The sequence below is a fragment of the Lynx rufus genome, unplaced genomic scaffold, assembly GCF_022079265.1.
Source record: "Lynx rufus isolate CCGP_SWC_20201006 ecotype Redwood Valley unplaced genomic scaffold, mLynRuf1.p SCAF_8, whole genome shotgun sequence".
Classification (NCBI taxonomy): Eukaryota; Metazoa; Chordata; class Mammalia; order Carnivora; family Felidae; genus Lynx; species Lynx rufus.
Genome location: NW_025814896.1, coordinates 90,517,253 through 90,540,724, shown reverse-complemented (window position 1 = coordinate 90,540,724; position 23,472 = coordinate 90,517,253). Strand labels below are relative to the sequence as shown.

General features: G+C 42.6%; 1 protein-coding gene across 5 annotated transcripts in view; it reads right to left on the bottom strand.

Annotated features, from left to right (window-relative positions):
- DGUOK (deoxyguanosine kinase) overlaps positions 1-22,955 on the bottom strand; it is a 28,670-nt gene extending 5,715 nt beyond the window's left edge. For 2 of the 5 annotated variants that reach the window (XM_047068390.1, XM_047068389.1), the window contains exons 1-3: positions 22,784-22,955; positions 11,908-12,020; positions 4,081-4,268 (exon numbers count right to left, since the gene is read on the bottom strand). In XM_047068390.1, coding sequence (XP_046924346.1) covers positions 4,081-4,268; positions 11,908-12,020; positions 22,784-22,925 — 443 coding nt within the window. In that variant the 5' untranslated portion in view covers positions 22,926-22,955. Of the gene's footprint in view, positions 1-497; positions 646-4,080; positions 4,269-11,907; positions 12,021-22,783 lie in introns of all 5 variants that reach the window. The other 3 variants (XM_047068387.1, XM_047068388.1, XM_047068391.1) reach the window with 3 other exon arrangements.
- Between the last annotated feature and the right edge of the window lie 517 nt (positions 22,956-23,472).

Below are 23,472 nucleotides of genomic sequence, written 5' to 3'. Positions count from 1 at the left end.
AACATTTAAAAAAATTTAAAAACAAAACAACAACAACAACAACAAAAAGGCAGCTATAAATTACAGTAGTATCAGGGTGAGGTGAGGAAACTCTCCACTGCATCCCAGCATCCTATTCAGGAAACCATCAAGACCACCCCAGACTCTGATGGATGACCCAGTTGGAGAGAAGGGAAAGTTGAGGCAACGGAGTACAAGTGACCTGGTCAGAGGAGCCAATCTGCAAACCCTGGGTGATAAAGACAATTCCCAATTTTCTCTGTGTTGTTACTACATTGAGAGAGTCCCTTTCAGTCATTTGCTTTAGCCCTCTACTGCAGAAGCCTGTGGGAAATGGGGTACTCGATGCCAGAATGGGAGGGTGTTTACCCTCTACCCACCATGCTCCCGATAATACCCACAATCTAATTTCTCCAACCAGAAAATCAGGGGTTGGAGAATGTCACCTCTCAGGTTTCATATGGCTGGGAAGCTTAAGGCTTGAAGTTCTGCATTACCTGGGGAGTAGCCTGGAGGTAGATGAAGCCATGTAATTTGACCCGGCTGGCAAACTCCTGCAGGAGAAAAGAATGCCAGTCCTGATAGATATGCCATTCGATGTCACTGAGGGAACCATTTTCAAAAAGATTCTTTGCAAAGATATACCTGGTTGGAAATGTAAGTGGGATTGGGGGAGGGGAGAAGAATGGGAAAGGGAATAAAAGGCAAAAGGGAGAGAAGGAGAAAAATCAATAACCAACTTGTTCCACATCTGTTCAAACCACTTAACCTTTCTAGCTCCTCATCAATCTTTAAGAAATCTGAATTCTTAACCTAGATCTCCTTCCTTGTCCAACGGCAAGATGGGAAATAGCATCTAGACTTTAGAAGCCAAAATCACAGCTCTCCAACAGGACTGATCCACTGGGAGAAAAGGGGCACTGGAAAAGAATATCATTGGTTGCTAGCAATTTTCCCTGCTGGAAGCCAGTCAGAACATACAGCATATGGTGCATGAAAACTGAAACTTTTGAGATTTCTCTATTATTACTGTAGCAAGCCTTCAAACAAAAAACCAACCTAGGGCTTGTGAGGGCTTCTGAGTCTCCAAGGCTGCTGAGCCATCCTCTCATACAGCTAACAAGCGGAGAAGGAAACGTACTGAAGTGGGGTCACCCATGCAGCAGGAAATGCATTTCTCACTTACTACAGTATTACCAAGAGAGCAGACCTTCCCCCAAGCACACATGAGCTCTTCTTTACTCGTTTCCTCTGTTGCTGAGCTTCTAATCCAGGTACAAGAAAGCTAAATCTAAAAATCAAGCTAGCTTGAGCCTTGCTTACTTCCACAACAAAAGGAACATCTGGTAAATAGGAGATCAGAGCTAACAAGAAACCCACTGCTTCAGAAGGGTCAATTCTGCTTTCAAACGTCAGGCATCTTGATACAAAACACAATTTACATCCTAAACAGTGAACACCAGTTTCTAAGGCAACGCTTAGCAACTGGCCACTTCTGGGAAAATGAAATTCAGAATCCTTGCGTACGAATGGCCCAGGCAAGTATACACCACAAGGCCGCAAGTGTTGCGATTAAAAGAATGGGCTGCAGTGTCACATTCCTGAGTGTGAGCCTGGCCCCCAAATTCATAAGCTGCGTTACCATGGGCAAGCCATCAAACTCCCTGAGCCCATTTCTTCCTCTATACAAAGAGGTAACAGTAGAACCCAACTCGGAATTGTTGTGTTGACTGTTTGTAGGACAAGGTGCTTGCTGGAGTGACTGGTGCATAGTATTCAAGACATCATAGTTGTTACTATACCTACTTCTTTGCTAGGCTGTAAAGAAATTAATCTGGGAGCTCCAGAAGTCAACTCTCCCAGTCTGGAATGGTCTAGCCGAAGGCAACAAAAAGATGACTTCTGTAACTCAATTTCTGAAAAATATTTTCAGCTTCGTCACAATTTAGAAACTAAAATCTTATAAAGAGAAAAAACATATCTGTTATAAGCCTTACGAGGGATCCTCATCTTTCTTGAGGATGAGCACTTCTTTCTCCCAGCTGGTGTTGATGGGGAGAGAGGGAGAAGGTTGGGCTAAGGGAGGGAACTACTGCATGTAGGTGCCGCAAAGAACAAGCGTAAGGACCCAGGCATCAGGGCCCCTGTTCTAAAAACACATGCTTTTGTTTCTTTTAAATCAAACCAAAAAGATTTAGGTTTCTTCCTCCCAGTCGTCCCCTCTCCCAAACAATTTGTGTTCCTCCTTTGAGACACACATCACACACGTGTGCACGTGTGCAGTCTCAGAGTCCCGTTAGAGTAGGATTACCCTGAAGGAAGGGACTGGGTCTCCTTTGCTCACTGCTGAGTCCCAGGATCCAGCCTGGTGTCTGAACATACAGGGATTTAATAAATCTGTGCTTGAGCAAATGAATGAATGAATGTTTTCAAAATGTTTATTTGAGAGAGAGAAAGAGCATGCACGTGAGCAGGGGAAGGGCAGAGAGAGAGGGAGAGAGAGAAAAATCCCAAGCAGGCTCTGCGTTGCCAGCATAGAGCCCTGATGTGGTGGGACTTGAACCCATGAACTGTGAGATCAAGACCTGAGCCGAAACCAAGAGTGGGATGCCCAACCTACTGAGCTGCCTCAAGTGAACGAGTTCTTTAAATAGGGGAAAGGGTCTGGGGGTGCCTGGGTGGCTCAGTCAGTTGAGTGTCCGTTTGACTCTTGATTTAAGCTCAGGTCATAATCCCAGGGTTGTGGGATCAAGCCCCGTGTCAGGCTTCACACTGATCGTGGAGCCTGCTTAAGATTCTCCCTCTCTCTCCCTCTACTCCTATCCCCTGCTAGCACACGCTCTCTAAAATAGAAAATTAAAAAAGGGGAAAAGGCCTAAGTTACCATTAGGATTAAATGAATTATCTTTTCTATCTCAAAAATGCCCCCCTCTGAAGAAAACATCTAGAATGTATAGCTGTCTATAGCAAAATCAGTTCTCATCTCTTCCTTTACAAGTAAATGTTAAGATCTTACACCTTCTAAACCAAGTATTCTTTTTTCTGAGGGGGTCTCTCATATGCCTACTTCACTAAAGGGCTGGAAATAAAAAAAAACCCATGGTGAATATGTTTCCAAGCAACCAGGGTTGTTGTATGTAAGTCATCTTCCCAGTCCAAGAGGCATGGCTTAGGAAAGGGGAGAGAAAAATATGCAGCAGTATACCCAACAAATGAAAAGAACCAAAATCTACAGCCCAACTACCTATAATTCACATATTTAGCTTTTATAAAGGGTAGGCTCTCTCTCTCTTTTTAATTTTAATATTTTTGAGAGAGAGAAAGCACAAACGGGGGAGGGCAGAGAGAGAGGGAGACACAGAATCCAAAGCAAGCTCCAGGCTCTGAGCTGTCAGTATAGAGCCCAACGTGGGGCTCGAACCCATGAACCATGAGATCTTGACCTGAGTCAAAGTTGGACACTCAACTGACTGAACCACCCAGGTGCCCCTTAGTAGGCTCTCTCTTGGGGTAGAGAAGGAATATGTAGCCCGTATCTTGCACTGTTTTGCATATCTTGCATGACATATCTTGCAGTGTTTCGAGATATTAAAAATTACATGACATTTACAAGTGTACCCGTAGTTTTTTCCTACATGAGGCTTTATGGAACACCAAGAAGTAGAATTGGTTTGTCTAATCTGGAAGTAAATGGGTAACTATTTCTTACATCTTCAGAAGTAAATGGGCAATGAAAATGTAGCATTTTTCAGGGCTCCTGGGTGGCTCAGTCACTTATGTGTCCGACTCTTGATTTCAGCTCAGGTCATGATCTCACCATTGTGAGACTGAGCCCCGCGTCGGGCTCTGCACTGGGCATGGAGCCTGCTTGGGATTCTCTTTCTCTCTCTCCCCCCCCCCCCCCAACTGCTTGTGTTCTCTCTCCCAAAATAAATAAATAAACTTAAAACATTTAAAAAGAAAAAAGCAGCATTTTTCCAAGTATACTTTTCAAAACCACAGCGGAGCAGGGTCTGAGCAAGAGAAAACATGCGGTGCTGAGCACGGGGCCTGTGCCCAGTGGAGGGCTCGGGGTCTTACCTGTCACTGTACACGGACCTCTCAAAGATCTGTACCGCCTTCTTGGACTGTAATTGTTTCTCAGGAAAGGGCTCCAGCTGTACTTTTAGGCGGCTCATAAAAGAACATGTCTGGAATGTGTAGGACCATCGTGCTGGTTCCTGGTACATCATATCCAGCAAGTTTCCAAGATTTTGAGTAGTGTAGGCCTAAAGGGAAATTACAAAAGAGGAGAATTTCCTAGAAGGTATATTTACTTCATGGTGTTTGCTCCCCACACCCATGGTTTAATTATCAGTGAGGGAAACAATTACAGAAGTTTCCTTCTAAAAAAATGTAATCATATCCCCCAGTTTATTCAAAGCCACATAATCAAGGAAGAGATTTTCCTACCTGATTAGGAGAGAATTTGAGAGGGAGAGGACATGCCACCTTCAGCATACCAAAGAAGAGCAGAAGAAGAACCACATGCAGAATGAGCACATTCACTGACTGGTTTGTGGAGTCTGTCTGACGAAGAGTTCTCCAACAACTACTTGGAATCAAATCTTTCCATTGTAACACTATGTTGCCTCTCTTCTGAGCTTCCATCCCTGGCTATTTCTTTCTACAACTCCAACCCAGACAAGGAAGCAGCGGATTATTCAAAAATCCAACTAACCAACCAAAGAGAATTCTCTCTCTCTCTTTCCCTCTCAATGAAGGGATTAAAACAGCCAAGCAAAACCTTCCTCCTCCATTCTAGAGACTTTATGAAACATATTTAAAGACCCACCTACTCGGCACGTGCAGGTGGGAACATGGGTCAGATACTCGAGAGCCCTGATTCTTTCCTGGGCTCTGCCACTGACTCAGCACAAAGCCCTTTGGCTCTGCATTCAATCAACCGCCATTACCTGAGGGCCTGCATGGATGAGGCGCTACATGGGCTCGATGCTGTAAGGGGTTCGGAAAACAAAACTAAGATTTATTTTCAGTGTTCACTATGTTGTTATCTCATTTAATCTTCAAAACAGCTTCATGAAGACGGAACTATTGTTATGCTCATTTTCCTGAAAGGCAAGTCCACTCAGAAAGGTTAATTAAGTAACTTACTTGTCCAAGGTCTCAAGGTGAGTAAGTGCAGAACAGGGACTCAAACCTGGCTTCCTCTAACTTCATTCTAATGTTTCTCTATATAAAGATAAGCTTGGAGGTCAATGATACATGGAATTTCCACAGATGGAAATGGGGATTAAGAGAGCATTTCGGGGGGTGCCTGGGTGGCTTAGTCGGTTAAGCGTCTGACTTCAGCTCAGGTCATGATCTCGTGGTTTGTGTGTTCAAGCCCCGCATCAGGCTCTGTGCTGACAGCTCAGCGTCTGGAGCCTGCTTCGGATTCTGTGCTTCCCTCTCTCTCTGCCCCTCCCATGCTCATGCTCTGTCTCTCTCTGTCTCTCAATAATAAATAAACATTAAAAAAAATTAAAAAGCATTTGGGTGGAGAGAAAGATATAGGAGGTGTAAAAGGTTAGACAACCATAAGTGGTCCAGTTTGGCTAAGGATCAACCCTAGATTACACAGAAGGCTCCCAGCTCTCTGAAAGGCTTCACTGGGAGCAATGCAGGTAAAGCAGAATGGATCACAACATGTTTTCCCTCCTTTCAATCCTCCAATCCGCAAACACACAGCAGCCTCACAAACGGCTCCTGGTTATGAGCTGGAAGTAGAAGCAGGGGGATGAATTAGAATCCACTTGAGTCTCTGATGGTGTCACTAGAAACTGTAGGGAGCCCTTGGGGTGTGGCACAGTTACCAGACTGCACAGAAGACCACTGAGTGGAGCGAGCTGCTGTGAGTACAGATGTACTAGGTGGACCAGGTGGGAGCTATTCCACCGGCAGGCTTTGGGCTACCAAAGGGAGGCCATTCCAAAACAAAAAACTGTACAGGGTCTACACGATTTCTGAAAGAACCCACCTCAGCTACAGAACAAATGCAGACATCCCTTCAAACATAGAAACAAAGAGAGGGAAATAACTGGATATAGAAATATTCAGCAATTCAAAAGGAGAAAGCCAATGTGTGTGCTCAGGACAAGCAGCCCCTTAGGAGACAGAGCTGTTGCCAGAAAAATCTCAATGAGAGTTAAGGGACTGCCACATTGATAAGAACAGGCTGTCATTAAAAAAAAAAAAAAAAAAAAAAAGGAACAATAAGAAAAGAACATTCTTAGAGGAGAAAAATGAAATTGCCGTAACAAAGCACTCAATGAAGATGGTAACTAGCACACTGTATGCTGCAGTAAACCTAATTAGTGAATCAGCTCAAGAAATTGTCCTTAAACTAAGAGAAAAAAAAAAAAAACAACCAGAAAAGGATGACAGAAATGAAGACACGCAGGGTAGAAGGAAGAGATCCAGTGTGCACTGTCGTATCGTGGCAGGGCTTTTTTTGGCCTCTCCTTGTCTTTCCTCTGGAAAGATAGATCAGAATGTAATGTCACCTGTGTTCCACCTTACAGTAATTAATATGATTTTGTATCAAACAACTTTCCAAACAAGAGCTAAAATGATCCACAACTCCATAGTACCTGTAGCTCAGACAAAGCTATCTAGGGAGATGATTTTCCTTCTTATGAGACAAGAGTCCACCACAGGGAGGGGAAAAGCCACCCCCAACAAAGAGATGAGCAGAGGAAGACCCCTACTCATAAGGTGTGCGTCTCCCTCTCATCAGATATCATCATCACTGAGAATCGCTATCTAATAGAAACATGTAGGATCTCTAGGTATTTGAGAACAGTTTAAAACCATGGAACAACTAGGAGTTATAGTAAGAAGGAATTGATCGGATAGAAAAGCTAAAACTAAAAAATTAAAGAAAAGCTCTGAGACGTGAGACTTTCCACCAGAGAAATTCACTGAGTACCATAAAAGATTTCATATATATTTACATATATAGCTTTCATAAGCATAAACACACACACACACACACACACACACACACACACACACACACACACACGATCCCATAGCTGGACCTATCCTGCCAAAATGTTGACGATTCATAAAACTAAAACAAAAACCTAACAAGGGGGAATCACACAAATTACTTATTTAAAAAAAAAGGGGAGGGGGATCAGGGACACCTGGGTGGTTCAGTCAGTTAAGCATCCAGCTCTGGCTCAGGTCATGATCTTGTGGTTGGTAAGTTCGAGCCCCGCATCAGGCTCTGTGCTCACAGCTCAGACAGAGCCTGGAGCCTGCTTTGGGTCTGTGTCTCCCCCTTTCTCTACCCCTCCCCTGTTCGCACTCTATGTCTCTCTCTCTCTCTCAAAAATAAACATTAAAAATTTTTTTTAAAAAAAGGATCAAAACCATATAAAATACTTCTCTACAACAGAAACTACCTTTTATATTCCAGAGCAAAAAAACAGACATTTTTTTAGACAAGCAATCACTCAGAAATTATACCACCCACATACCCCTTCTGAAAAAAATTCTCTAAAATATATTCCAACCAACTGAAAAATTACAAAATGGGAAGATGTGGTAATGAGAAAACAGTGGTCAGTGATCAACCAGTAGAACAGAGTGAAATGTAACTAAGGAACTATTATTTAAATGGCTATAAAACTGAGTGCCAAATTTCTATTGTTAAAAGAGACATTTCACAATGGAAAAGCATTCAGGATCTACAAATTTTCAGATAATTTTAATATACTGGAGAAGAAGATAATAAAAAAAAGTAAGAAAGTTTTGTTTTGGTTTGTTTTTCCTTTTCACAGAGACTCCACTAACATTAAAAGATAGGTTTAAACATGTACATTTTTATGTTTATATATTGGGGGGGGGGAGGGACAGAGACAGAGGGAGACAGAGGATCCAAAGCAGGTTCTGCGCTGACAGCAGAGAGCCAGATACAGGGCTCGAACCCATGAGCCATCAGATCTTGACTGGAGCTGAAGTCAGACGCTTAACCGACAAAGCCACCAGGCTCAGCAGCACATGTACATTTTTAATTTAAACGTTTCCACTGTTAGGATAAAAACGGTATGTTTCTCATGTGAATAAAGGGGAGAAAAATGAAAGAGAATATTAAATATAGCAAAAAGGAAAAAAAAAAGATGAAAGCATAAAATAAGGTGATAGAAGAGAGAAAATACCCAGGAAAGGCAAACCCTAACACTGGGTAAAAACTAAAAATCCTATTTGAAAGAAAAATACCTAAAACAACACAAACTCTGAATAATAATTGAGAAAGAAACAGTTGTCCAGTAACTCTACCCCCCAAACAGCACTGGATCCATATTATTTAAAAAATGATTTCTATCGTACCTTCAAAGAATAGATAATTCCTATGCTAAAACAGTATAAAACTTCTCAATTCATTCATAACCCTGATGGTAAAACCTGTTAAAAAATAGCAATTCCAATTAAATATATATATATATACATGCAAAATTTCAAACAACCTAGTAGCAAATTAATGGGACAGTATACCATGATCAAAAGGGTTCATTCTAGAATGTACAAACGGCACCACTATCAAATCTATTGACTACTACTAAGAGATTAAAAAAAGAAAAACCCCATGATTATCTCACTAGGTACTAAAAGGGCTTTTGATGAAAATTCAACATCTGATCCTGAGGAAAACGTTACTATCCTAGTAATTAGAAGGGCACTTGCCACACATGATCTACTGAAACAATTAACAATCACAGAACTGAACACTGATGCGTCAGATGTAGTTTCATTAAAGACAAAACAAGATAAGGCTAACTGTCAGTGCTGTTACAGTTAGTATTGTTCTGGAACTTCTACCCAATAAAAGAAAACAGAAGTATGGATATCGGAGAACTCTTAACTCTTACAAATGATCAGTTTTTAGAGAAAACTATTATTTTCTTAAACCTCAAGCAGATAAAGCAAAAAAAAAAAAAAAAAAAAAAACCAATAATGTTACAAAAATTAAGTCACATGAGACAAATACGGTTAACTGCTTTCCTTCAAAACAGTAATAACTTTGAAAAAGATGATGGGAAAACAGATCCCAGTCACAATAATAAGAAAATATATAACCACTCAGGAATAAACTAAACAAGAATACTATTATGAAAAGTAAATAACAACTTGGGGAAAATTAGCCTCCTATAACTTTTAAAGTCACACAGAGAGCAAAATAAAACCATAAAAGCAAGAGATAGAAACATAGGCACAGATTTTTATAATCTCAGATTGAGGCCTTTTTAAACTTTAACATCAAAGGCAGTAATTACAAGAAGATTTTATTACATAAAAACTTAAAAGCATTATATGGCAAAACACATCATATATAAAGATAGAAGAAAAATGACAAACTGGGGAAAGTATCAGCAATATAGGACAGAGTTGAGATACTTAACATACAGTGAGTTCTTATGAAGCCATTACAAAAACGTGAAGATCTCAATAGGAAAAAGAAAAGCAAGAGGTCTGAATAGACAATTCACTAAAGAATAGTAATAAATGACTGATAACATAAAAAAGATGTTGAATTCATTGGTAATCAAAGAAATGTAAAACAAAGTAACACACCATTTTCTTGTCCCTCATATTAGAAAGGATGAAAAACAGTAACACCCAGTGTCGCCAAAAGTATGGGGAGAGTAGTACAACTTTTCTGTAGGAAAATTCTGTAAAGTATATATAACAAGTGTCAACAAGATGTGTAACTTCTGGACATCAAAATTCCAATTGTAGATTATCCTAAGAAAACACAAAAGTGCACAAAATTTAGCTATTAAAAAGAAAAAAAGATGTAGCTACAAGGATATTCATCATTGTAACACTGCTTATAACAGGAAGAAATTAATACATGTAATATTATGTATTAAATTAAGTATTTTAATTATGACATTATGCAGTAAACTGCGATCGTTAAAATGACTATGAAAGGAAGACCTTGTATATCAAAACCATGCAGGTAACAATTACAATTTTTGCTTAAAAAAAAGGAAATGTATATATGTTTTAATACATTAACATAGGTGTATTAACATATTAACATAGGTGTATATAAATATATACATTTTCTCCTCTTTAGAAAGAAATCTAAAAGAACAAAAATGTTAACTATTTCCCTCTGGATAATGGGACTACGTGAGTATTAATTTTCTACTGCTGCACAACAAACTGTGCCAAAGTCTGGTGGCTTAAACAAAAAGAATGTTCATTATCTCAGTTTCTACGGGCAAGGAATTGGGGCACAGCTTAGCTGCCTGGTTCTGCCTTGGAGTTTCTCGAAAAGTTTCCGTCAGGATGTTGGTGGAGGCCAGTCATCTGAAGACTTCACTGGGGCTGAAGGATCAATCCACTTCTAAGAAGACTCACACTCTGTTGGCAGGAGGACTCAATCATCCCTTGCTTCATGGGCCTCTTCACAGACAAGGCTGCTTCGTGACATGGCAGCCGGCATCCCCAGAGCCAAAAGTGATCAAGACAGAACAAAGTGGAAAATACAATGTCTTTTATGGTCTACCTTAGAAAGTCCCACTGTATTCCTGCTATATTCTATTCATCAGAAGCAAGTCCCTAAGTCCAGCCCACATTCAAGGAGAAAATTTGGGTCTACCTCTCAAAGGAAAGCTCATCCACCGATTTGTGGACGTATTTTTTAAATCCCTGTAACAGGTGACCTGCGGCATACTCAGAAAAAGATAGGTAATTTATTTTCTAAATGGAAAGCTAATTTCATAAATACTCTCCCCCCCACACACACAGGAAGAGGCAATTTAAAAAACATATATCCACAATAAGCATGAAGTGCCTGCCTAAAGAGGTAATACAATTCTGAGTTCAAATAACAGAAAAATGGCACCTGAAACAAGTTCTATGATATATTTTACCATTTAGAGTACTAATTTTAGTAAATTCTAACCAGAAAACTAACAAAGTGGAGCTTATCGCCTAGACAAAGTTACTTCGGAATGAGGAAGAGTCTGGAGGAAAATGGTGTTTGGCTTGAAAGACTCACGGAAGAGAAAGAGCAAACAAATCATTACCTTCAACTATATGAAGCGTTGTCATGTGGGAAAGTCAAAACACTTAAGAGGCAGAACTTGAATCAATGAGTCAGAGTCACAGGGATGCAAAGTGGCTCATACAAGAACTTTCTAACAATTAGAGTTGTTAAAACCCAGAACAAGCTGCTCGGCGAATGTTCCCGGTGGCTGTGGGAGGAGTGTGTGGAGACTGAGGCAAGGTGGTGCCATTCCCTCAGCTACCTCTGAGGTTCACGTCTAACTTGGTCCTTCCCTACTCACACTGATGTGGCTGGTGTTGAAACCAAACTTACGGCCTCTCCCAAAGCAGCAGACGTGACACTGGGCCCTAGGCCACGAGGCATAAGTGAAATGCACCACACTTGGCATAGTAAGTGGCAGAGTGTGCCTTATAAACGTCAGCTATTACTTCTGCATCGACTCAGAGTGTGACAAGATGTTCGCTAAGTCCCTTCCAATTTCTCAGACTTCATAAATAAGTTAAGATCACTATAATTAACTATTAATAATCCTGATGGCCAGCTTCAGTAATACACTTAAGGGTAGGAATGACAAAGCCAGGATGGTTGGACATGCTTTGGGAAACCGCAAAGAACAGAGGCAGTCACTTATGTAGACATGTAAAAACCACAAAAATCAAAACTAAACATATTCAAACAAGTCATATCCTCTCTGGCACATGCGGTCTGCTTTCTGGAATGGAAGTATTTTAAAACAGAGACTCAAACTGGGCTATTTCACCAACTCAGAGCAAATTAGATTATTACAATGAGTTTATTCACCCATGCCTGCCAACTACCCACCACAACTCAAAACTTACTTTTTGGGTGCCAGCGGCCTGGACATTCTGCCATGTTGCTACAGGTTCTGTAGCTATGTGCCACTCTGGGTAAGTTTCCGTGAGTAACTTCACAAAGGTGGACTTTCCCACAGCTGCAACGCAAACAGCACGTATTGGGACACTTCCCAAATGAGGGCTGAAGGAGAAGCTGCTACTAAACTCTGCCACAAAGACCCAACTTAAGGCAACAAGCACCAGGTTTCCCAATTTCAAAACTCAGTGCCATACGACTGTCCGACGGCCGATGGATAGGTCAGGCCCTGCTAACCAGAGTCGCCATAAGGAATAGAGGCATTAGGGAAGATAAATACCTTTCAGATATGACTTGCAGTTTTAATGCTTCAACCTCCCAGAGGCAAACTATTTAATAACCTTGAAAAATGTAAGACTACCAGAAGTAGATGAAATCAGCTACTTAAGTTGTAATGCGTGAATCATGTTCTGTGACTGTAAAAACTGCAAGTTTTTCAAGAAAGAAAATTAAGATTATGACCCTCATTCACTCAACAAACCTAATCAGTATTTACCGGAGTGCTTACTATGGGCTCAGGACTATCTGGCACTGGGGTACAGTGATGAACAAAACATAGGATGGATTCTGCCCTCACAGAGCTTGCACGGGAGACACTAAACAAACACGGAAGTAACCAATAACAAATGGTGTTGAGTGGTAGGAAAGAAAAATGCAGGACGGCTCTAATACAGCACAGGAGACCAGGGAAGGTTCCTCTGAAGAAAATGTTCTCTGAGGGAAGAGCTGAAAGGTGAGGAGTTAGTCAGGCCGAGGATGGGGGAAGGGTATTTCAGGCAAAGGGAGCCGCATAAGCAAGGGCTGGGGGGTGTGGGGGGACCTGGTGTATGACAAGACAGAAGAGAAGCCTGTGGCCTAGAAGAGACATGGTCAAGCAAAGGCTCAAGATGTTTGGAGGAGCAGGTAGGCAGGCTGGACCAGATCAGGCAAGACCTCGTAGCATGGTAAGAAGTTCAAATCTATTCTAAGAGCAATGGGAAATCTGTGGCAACGTATTTTAAGCAGAGAAATGAAAAGATTCCATCTCATTTTTTATTTATTTTTCTTTTTTTTTTTTTGAGAGAGAGAGAGAGGGAGAGGGAGAATGAGCGGGGGAGGGGCAGAGAGAGAGAGAGAGAGAGAGAGAGAGAGAGAGAGACAGAATTTGAAGCGGGCTCCAGGCTCTCAGTTGACAGCACAGAGCCCAACGTGGAGCTCAAACTCACAGACCGTGAGATCATGACTTGGGCCGATGTTGGACGCGCAACCGACTGAGCCACCCAGGTGCCCCAGATTCCATCTCGTTTTTAAAAGATCACTCTGCCAGCTGTGTAAGAACGGACCGCTAACGGGGCGGCGTCTGGGTGTCTCAGTCGGTTAAGCGTCCGACTTTGACTCAGGTCACGATCTCGCAGTCCATGAGTTCGAGCCCTGCGTCGGGCTCTGGGCTGATGGCTCGGAGCCTGGAGCCTGCTTCCGATTCTGTGTCTCCCTCTCTCTCTGCCCCTCCCCTGTTCATGCTTTGTCTCTCTCTGTCTCAAAAATAAATAAACGTTAAAAAAAATTAAAAAAAAAAAAAAAAAGAACAGACCGCAAACAGAAGTAGCCACACCGATTAGAATATAATAGTAGCCTGAACCAAGGGATGGCAGAGGACGTGGAAAGTTGTGGTTGCTTTTGAGAAATATTCTGGAGATGAAACCAACCTAGCACAACAAATTATCTTTTTCCATTTACACCAATGTCTGGCCTATACCTTCCTGAGCTCCAGACTCGCTAAGGGCCCTCCAGACACCTCCGCTTGGATGTCCCACAAATACCTCAAAATCAGTCTGCTCCCTACATGAAGTCATCATCATCCCCACCAAAATGACTTTCTTCCCATATCCTGGACCCGGGTATGGCAGCAGCATCTACTCAGTGTCAGGGCTTGTCCCTCCTCTGCCAAACCTCAAGTAGCCACCAAGTCCTTTTGCACTTGCCTTCTAAAATTTCCCCATCCCTCCTTTTCTCTCCATTCCCACCTCCAAGCTCAAGATCAGGCTCTCATCTCTTGCCTCTCTGACTCTGGCATTGCCCTCTTCAATCTATCATCCATACTGCAGCCACACTGAACACAAAATAACACTGCTTAAAACCCTCTACCAGCTCCCTATTGCTTTTGTGACAAAATCCAACCCTTTACCATGGTCTACGAGACATAATAACATCTGCATATACTTCTCTGGCCTCGGCTTCCTTCAGGCACCCTGAGCTCCTGCTGACCAAACTCCAATCATGCCATGTTCTTCCCTGCAAATGTGATTTTGCAAATGTGCTCCCATTTCCTGGAGCATCTTCTCCCCTCACCTGGTCAACCCGCTTACTCAATTTTCAAGATTCTGCTCAGATGTACTTCCTGCACGAAGCTTTTCCAGACCCTGACTCCTCTGAGTTAGATCAGCTAATCATCCTTTACACTTGGTCTGGCCTTCTGGGTAAGAATCTGTCACTGCAATTGTAATTCTGTTTCTGCAGGTAGAAGATGGGGCTCCTCTAGGGCACACAGAGTGGAACTGGAACCACAAACCAGCATAATGATCTGACTGAGTGAAACATTTAATGGAACCAAGAGAAGGAAGGGAGGTGCCCTTCAAGTCAATTCTACCAGCCACCCAGGGTTACTGATCAGGCGTGAAGGGATTGTCTCAGAAGAGCCCACACATCCAATATGTGCCATCGATTACACACCACTCCAACTCCTGTCTGAACAACACAGGGTAAGAACAAACATCATGAACCTGTGCGTTCTGTACAGTCACGCTCATCTCTCAGTTCCACCTCCACCCAGCCCATGCGTGCCTTTGCACATCCGCCCAGCCTCTGCTCTTCCCACACTTCAGTGAATAAATGCCTTCCCCTGCTCTTCCAGGCCTGTGTCTAAATCCTTTCCCCTACCAAGGCCAAGGCCCCACCTCTTCCATGGGTTCAGAATGTCTCTAGTTCACATGGAATTTCTACCATATGGGGCAATTGAATCAAATAAGAAATATTTATTAACTGCTTAAAGTATGTTTAGGGGCGCCTGGGTGGCTCAGTCGGTTGAGCATCCGACTTCGGCTCAGGTCATGATCTCACAGCTCGGGAGTTTGGGCTCCGTGTCGGGCTCTGTGCTGACAGCTCAGAGCCTGGAGCCTGCTTCAGATTCTGTGTCTCCCTCTCTCTCTGCCCCTCCCATGCTCATGCTCTGTCTCTCTCTGTCAAAAGTAAATAAACATTAAAAAAATTAAAAAAAAAATAAAGTATGTTTAGCATTCAATTGTTTTGATTGCTTCATGGGTCTTACTTTTGGTTTCCTAACAGGACCTGACTCTCTGGGGTTGGGACCCAGGAATCCACATTTATAAGTATGCCCCAAAGTGATCCTGATGCATACTTATATTTGAGGTTGCTGTCCATTACGATCTGTTCAAAATCAACAGAGGTAGTTTTTTTTTTTTTTTTTTAATAAAGGTTCTAAAACCACATACCAGACTACTGAATAAAAGCCTACAGGCTTATCATGAAGTACCTAAGAGACTGACAGGAATTACAAATTGGTTGAGTTTATTATATATTATCAGATGTCTGCCTGCCCTAAAAAGTCTCTAGCTTAAAATATTTGGCATAGATGGTCAATATTTAGATTGCAGGTTGTTGATTACATCTAGAACATGGTTCCTGCCTATCAGTGAAAAGCTATTTTAATTAACAGGAAAAGATTAAGGTAATTGAGATGGCTGGGATTAAGTGACTGTTAGAATTAAATGCTTTAAACGTTAAAAAACAATCTAAAAAACTATTGCAGATGGACAGGAAGAGCCCTCAGGGTTAGAAAATGTCAACTTCACCTCTGAGATCAGACACTATTAGTTCATCTAAGGGCAGTCAGGACTCTGAGAAATCGACTCAGGCCATTTAAGCACACACAACCCAGAATGGCAACAAATTTGATGTAATGGGAAATCTACAGTTCCAATTACTGGAATAATTACACCAGGGCAACAGCTCTACCCTGCACCCCAGTGCCCATTCGAAAGCTTCTGGAAAGTCAGTTGAGTAATCAGAAGCTGGCTTCAGCAAAGAATGACAGTAAATGGTGGTGGCAGGTCCTAAGAGCTGTGCCATCCATGTTGCTCTAGGGTTCAGAGAGCCAGGGTCATTTGCCATAGGGCAGTAGTTCTTAAAACCATGTTCTAATGGAACTCAGCTGTGCCAGGCATAGGCCACAAATATGGAATAATTTTAAAAGATAATTCGGCTATATATTTATTTTAAAAGCACACACAACATAACTTTTTTTTAGTGATATAATAGCTAATCATAACAGGTTTTTCTTCTTCCTGCTGGGGTTTTGGTTGTTGTGTTAGTTTTTGGTTTTTTTTTTAAGACAAATGTTTTAAAGTGTTCCAGGGGCTTCATAAGAGTGGTGACATCTGCTTCTTTCCTGCTACATTGGCCTTCTCCTAGCAAGCAGAACACTCATGTCCACCAAAAGCCATTCCTCTTCATGCAACACTGGGCAAACAAGAAAAAGTCCTCCCTTTGTCCGGTCTCTGTGCAGAGCACCAGCTTCTTATGATATCATTATCACGATAGTTGGATCCCAGGTTCACTGTTATCTTTCAATATACTCTTTAATATTGTGAAATTTGGGAGGTATCAGATCGCAGAATCAAACCTTCCCTTCAGGCCTTGGCTATTACTGAACTTTACTATATGCGCCATGAGTTGAAAAAGGGGGGAAGGTACTTTCTTAGAGTATATTAGTTCAACATGTTGATTTTTATTAGCACCAAGGCTGTCATTCCACAAGCTGCACCGAAGAGTTCTCTTGCTAATGTCCATCTTTTCCTTTTTCTCTTCCACAAATTTTTCTATAAACTATGATGCCTGCTATTGCTACATTCTGCTAAAACCTAGCAGTCAGAGTGTAATGTCCAAAATAATGTATTATTTTAAATTTAATACAGCTGTATTTCATGTGAGCCTCTTAAACATACCATCACCTCCAAGCATTTTCCTCTCCTGAACAAAATGAAAAACATGGCAAAAATCCAATTCTGAAATCTTTTGCCAAAAAGCAAACAAAGGCAATATATATAAAACTGTCTATCTTAAACACAAAAGTCTTCCAAAGAAAATTGAAAGCCTTTACTTCAGGAACTGCATGTGATGCCACATTCATCTCTCACTCGCTCACCAGATGTTTATGAGATGTTTATGGAATCGCTACTAACTAGTAGGTACTATAAAATGAACTAGGCTGAGATCCTGCCCTCAAAAAGTTCATAATCCACCCGTGAAACAAAGTACCTAGGTTCAGAAAGGCTCTGAGCCTAAAAGCACACTGGGCAAACGTAACAAAAATCACTCAGCAGGCTTAAAAGAAACATAATACATTTTTGCCCTCATTCCTTTTAATGTTTTTCCTAGGGAAAACTATGTTTACCAAAAAAAAGTTGCTCCCAGCTCCCAGCAAACAATCCCAACAATCCAAACCGCTCTGTTCAGCATGAGACCCTCACTGGTCTGGAACACCTTCCTCCCCCACTTTGCCCACCACAGGATTCATCCTTTCACTCCCTCCTTCTCCGTGAAACCCTCCTGAACTCTCTCCAGCTCCACGTCACCCGGAGGCAGAACTAATTACTGCCTTCTCTGATGTACCAAGGTATTACATTATAATTATTTGTTGACCCATCACTCTCTCCACTTGCTTTTTGAAGACACAGACTGGCCTTGTTCCTCTTTGCATCCTGAGTACCTAGCCAGGTCCTAGGAATGGAGATGGATGGAACGAGGCGAATCACAGAAACAAATGCTCCAATATACAACGTTTAGAATAAATAGTCTCTTTTCCGCTAGGATTCTTCGCCCAGTTGTTTACACGCAATAAAAGCAAAAGATGAGCATTAGTGATGTTAGAATGCAGGAAACATGCTATTAGGGAAGCTCTCTCCGCTGCTTTATATACAAGCCTCTAGACTGTAAAAGTGATAAAGTTTCTTCTGCTTTGGTTGGGTCTTTGAAAACCAAAGTGAGAATGGTCTGAGATCACTCACTGCCAGTATTTCATATGGTAGTCCTTTGTTCAACTGAGGTTTGTAATTACAAAATAACTGGCTTTGGGAGGCAATAATATACCGTAGCCATGAATACACTTAGAAGATAGGCTAAGTATTTCTTAGATTTTCAGGCATTGTTCAGGCACCAAGTTTCTGACGTTCCATCACACATGGCAGATGGCTTCACAGCTCATACCAGACACATGAGCAGGGTGTCTGCACTTACAGGATCAGATCAACAAGACTTGGAGCAGCAGGACTACTAGAAAAGCCCCTCTAAACATATCTAACTTCAGTCAGGACAAGGGTTTCCCTTCCTCTATTCAAGTTTCCTGGATGGGTACTCATTTACTTGGGGATGCCACCTGTGATTAGAGAACAAGCTCAGTCCTGACTAGGATTGTAAAGCAGTTTGACATATTCCTTCCGTGGGCACCAGTGACGACCTTTCACGTGGATGTCAAAGCAAAGGAGCCAAACATGTGGTCAACACTGAAAGAATACAATGGGTCAGGCAGGGGTTAAGTGCTGGTGATGCCAAGATGAGCAAAACACTAAGCAGCCAACCCAGGGAAGGTCTCAACAGAAGTCAAGTGCTGCAGCATTTGTGGGTACAAAATGTTATGGGAGCACACAGAGGAGGCAGTGACTAATTCCGCCTGAAGACAGTCACCAGGCTGTGTGGGGTGATGGAAGAGTTGTAGGAGGTAAAACCAGAAACAGCCAGATCAGGGTCCCCCAGTCCACTGGTCATTAGTCACACTTTCCTTGGGCAAGTGCATCCACTGCCAAGGCTTCAACAGCTACCCCCACCATCAACAACTTCCATACCTGAAAGCTCAGTCCCATCCCTCTGGATTTCAGGCACATGTCCTAATCTACCCCAGAACATCTATCTCTGTATGCCTCAGAGGGACCTGATAACTAAACATATCACTCTTACCTCCCCAGACTTCCTCTTCCTTTATTCCCATCTTCAGTTTCCAGTCAGTGTCCAAACTAAAAGCCTCACTGTCATCTTCTATACTAGAAGTGGCCACCTAGTCCTGTCAATCTCACTTCTAAGAATCTCTCTCAAATGACTCCATTCTTCTCCGTCCTTCCATTCCCTCTGTCCAGGCCGGCATCTTCCCACACTCCCACTACTACAACAACAGCCACAAAACCAGTCTAGCTACAAACTCTGTTCCTGCTCATTCACTCAGAGCAATGATACAAGACACATGGGTACTGCAGCAAACAAGACATATAAAGAAAGTGCCTGTTTTATGGACCTTCCTATTTGTTCATTCTGGCCAATTTCTGTTTTAAAATTAATCTGGTTGTGACACATACCGGCCTCAAATCTCCAGCACCCTCCCCCGCATGGTCCCTCTACTAGCATGGTCCACAAGGTTGTTCAACATCTGGCAAGTCCACCCTTCCACCCTCTTGTTCTGCCACACAGGTACATCCCTGTTATTAAAACTGCATGTTTCTTCAGGCTTTGCCTTGGCAAGTGTTACCTGCTGTACCTGGAACATTCCTTTCTCATCTCCCCCTTGGGAATTCCTACCCCAGAGATTCTGAGTTTCCATGCCCAAGCAAACACAGCACTCATCACATGGCACAGGAATGATGTTTAGAAGTCTGCTCCTCCCACCTGGCTATGAGCTTCTTAAAGGACAGGAATTGTATCACATGTGAGTCTACCCTCATAGCACATATTCGGTAAGTCTTGGTTCAAGAGAAACCAAGGCAGAAGCAATCCATCTACAAAGGTTAAGACGCAAAGGTCAGGAAAATTGGTCAGGAAAATCAAACTTCACCTAATGGCCTGTCCAAGTACCTCTTTTGTGAAGTACTTTGGTACCTCTGTGGGCTCTGAGAACAGAGCTTCCCTTAGAGGCATGTTTCCCAAAGGCAGAACATCTTGAACACCATCAGGACCCTCCCTTCTCAATCTTTTTGATGTTTCTGATTTGGCTGCAGAAACACACACAGATGTGGTGACTGATCTCACTTTAAACCCATGACCACTAAGTCCAAGTGGGTCCTTAATGCTGCCTAGCAACTCTCTACATTTCTCTTGCTCACTCACTAGACTAATTCATGTCTTTCCTCTCTCCTCACACTCACTCTGCTTAGCTGACCCTTCTTCCCGTTTCACTGAGGAAACAACCAAAAGACCTTCCCCAAGTTCCCACCACACCTACTTGAGTCAGTACTCATTTATGTTGCCACGCACACTGTTCCTAGGGATAAACTCTGCTCCTAGCTTAGGCCAACCTCTCTCCACTTCGGCAAGAGATTCCACTCCTTGCTTACTAAAATCACTCCGGTAATTATATCCTGTCTCCTGCTTCACGAATTTTTTTGCCCTCTCTACTAGACCATTTCCACCAGCTTAAAAATATGATCCAATATCTCTTACAAAAAGAAAAAAATGGAAACAACCCCCTCAAACCTTCTTCCCATTTCAGCTACCACCCCATGTCTCCCCTTTCTAGGAAAACTTGTAGTTGTCTGAATCCATTGTCACCTCCCATTCTCCTTGAATCTATGCCAATCAGACTTTCACCCCTACTGCCCCTAAAAACCGTTCTTCTCAAGTTCACCAAAAAGCTCCACTACCTAAACAGCATTACACAGTTGAACATTCCCACTCCCCAAACACCTTCTTCACTTTGCTTCCAAGATATCATTCTCTTCTGGTTTTTCTCCTACCTCAGTGCTCATTCCTTCTCAGTTTCTTTTGCCTGATTCCTTCTTCCATCTAACTGCCCCATGGCTTAGTCCTTTCCATCAACACAACAAGGTCTCCTGGCTTCAAATACCATCTACATTTATACCTCCAGTCCAGGGAGACTCTGAACTCCAGACGTATATATCAAACTGCCTCTTCAACACCTCCACTCAGATATCTACCAAGCGTACAAAAACCTAACACGACTAAAGGTAAAATCTTGAAACCATCCTCTGTGCTCAGTCTGTTCTTCTCATTCTTCTCTCATTTATGAAAATTTGGAACTCCCATTTTTCGAGTTGCTCAGGCCAAAATGATTGATCACGGACCTCTCTTTACCTCATACTCCATCTACATCTGCTACTAAATCCGGTTTTCACTGCTTAAAATGTAACTGGAATCCAACTGCTTCTTACCACCTCCACGGTCACCACCCTGCTCGAACTCACTGAAACTCACCATTGCAATAACCACCTGACCCCTACTTTCAACATATCAGCTAAAGTCACCTTCTTATAATTTAAGTCAAATCATGTCACATGACAGCGCAAATCTTTTCCAGTGGCAAGTAGAAGTCCAACATGGACTACAAGGCCTATGCAATCCAGCCACCCCTTACCTTTGGACCTCATCTCCTCCCATTCTCCCCCTTGCTTACTCCACTCCAGCCACAACAGCTTTCTTCTTGTTCCCTGAACACGTTATCCACCTTAGGGCCTTTGCACTTGGTCTTCCCTCTGCCTGGAAGAGTCTCCCAGTTATCCACGTTTCATCGCTTTCTTCTGGTTGTTGCTTCACCTTCTCAGTGAGGCCTGTCTTGACGAACCTATTTAAAACTGCAACCTCCCTCAATCTCTCACCCCTGAATTTTCTCCCATCACATTCATTACTATCTAATATATTGTTTACTTAATTCATACTGTTTATTATTTACCTCTACTAGAGTTCCGTGAGAGCAGAGATTTTTATTTGTTCTGTTCAGTGCTTATCCTCAGGGTTAAGAACAGTGTTAGCATATGGAAGTTGCTCAAAGGGTTATTTGTCGAATGAATAAAATGAGAAATTCTCAGTTGGCTTCTAGGCTGTCTTCAATTTTCAACACTTATTCAGCACCTCAGCAGGTAAAAGCATCAAGTCAGAACTTATTAACGTTAAACTGAAGCAGGGGCGCCTGAGTGGCTCAGTCAGTTAAGCGCCCGACTTCGGCTCAGGCCATGATCTCACAGTTTGTGCATTCGAGCCCCGCGTCAGGCTCTGTGCTGACAGCTCAGAGCCTGGAGCCTGCTTCGGATTCTGTGTCTCCCTCTCTCTCTGTCCCTCCCCTGCTCATGCTCTCTCTCAATAATAAATAAACATTAAAAAAAAAAAAACCGAAGTGTTATGCTTTCATTTGGTTTTTTTGGTTCCTTTTTATCTAACATACCGGGTCTCTACTCTTGTAACAGTTACTTTTAAAACATGTTTTAAGTTTAAAAAGTGAGTTTCTTCTAAGAAAAATGTTAAATTATATGGGACTAGAAGAGAGACATGGCAAAATTACTGTAAGTGGTATCTGAATGACTGAACTTTAAGAACTCTCAGGGTAGGGCTACCAGATAAAATACAGGACGCCAGTAAATTTTAATTGTAGATAGATAATAATTTTTTCTAAAGCATGTCCCAAATATTGCATAGGACACACACACACACACACACACACTAAAATCTGAAATCCTATTTTAAATGGCACTTCACCCCCCCCCCCAAATCCGACATCCCTATTTTAGGAGAACAAAAGAAATTACACCCTGCTCCTTGTCGCATTCATTGCGATCAGAACAAGCGGTGGAACTCCTGGCTATCTACGGACTTCGTGACTGTGGGACAGTACTGAGGCCTGACATCCTAAAAATCAAAGAGGCCTCTTTGGAAAGGGAAAGGCCCCGTCACATCAGATCGCGGGGGCAGGGTGGTCTTGGCCCAGCTCCCTTTCCCAGCCTTTCGGGCACCAGCTCGGGGGAGGCAAAGGCTTGGCAGCCACTTTCCGGCCCTTACCAATATTTCCTTCGATGGAGAGCTTTCGAGGCCCGCGCTTCGCGTGCATGCCCCTGGAGGGGGACACGCCACCGATTCGGCTCTGAGCCATGGAACTGGAAGGTGTTCGCAACAGCCTTCGAAGGAGCTGACCCGCGGTCATCCCACCCACGACTCGCGCAATTATCACTTCCGCGGATAGCACTTCCGCCCCCGGCTCCAGGGTGCAAGCGCTCCGGCGCGCCTATGACGTCAGGAGATCGCCGGGCAAGAAGTGGGTGGAGTTCAGCTGGCCGCGCGGGGAGGGGCCGAAGGGACCCCTGTGTTCTCGCGAAATTTGTAGCAAAGCAACGCTAGGTGGAAAAGACTTCTAGTGCGGGGGTGCGGGAGCGTTAGTAACTGCAGTTGTCTGGGAGGCTCGCCGTCTCGCTGTTTGTCGGAAGAGCAACATTGTGAAAGAGACATACGCTCAGCAAGCTCCTCACCTTTGTATTTTTGTGTAACTTTCAAATAAGTCATAACTAAAGACAAAGTAATTGTAATTTTAAACGAGGCTTTTCCAGGTGTTTGCTTTTTATTCTAACTTGGGTAGAAATTGGACTATTTTAAGCAGGAAAATGACGCAATCTGATGATGTACACAAGTTAACTTTTTCCCATTCACGGTGACGCGCAGCACAATGCTGGCACATGACTGAATAAATCAACAAA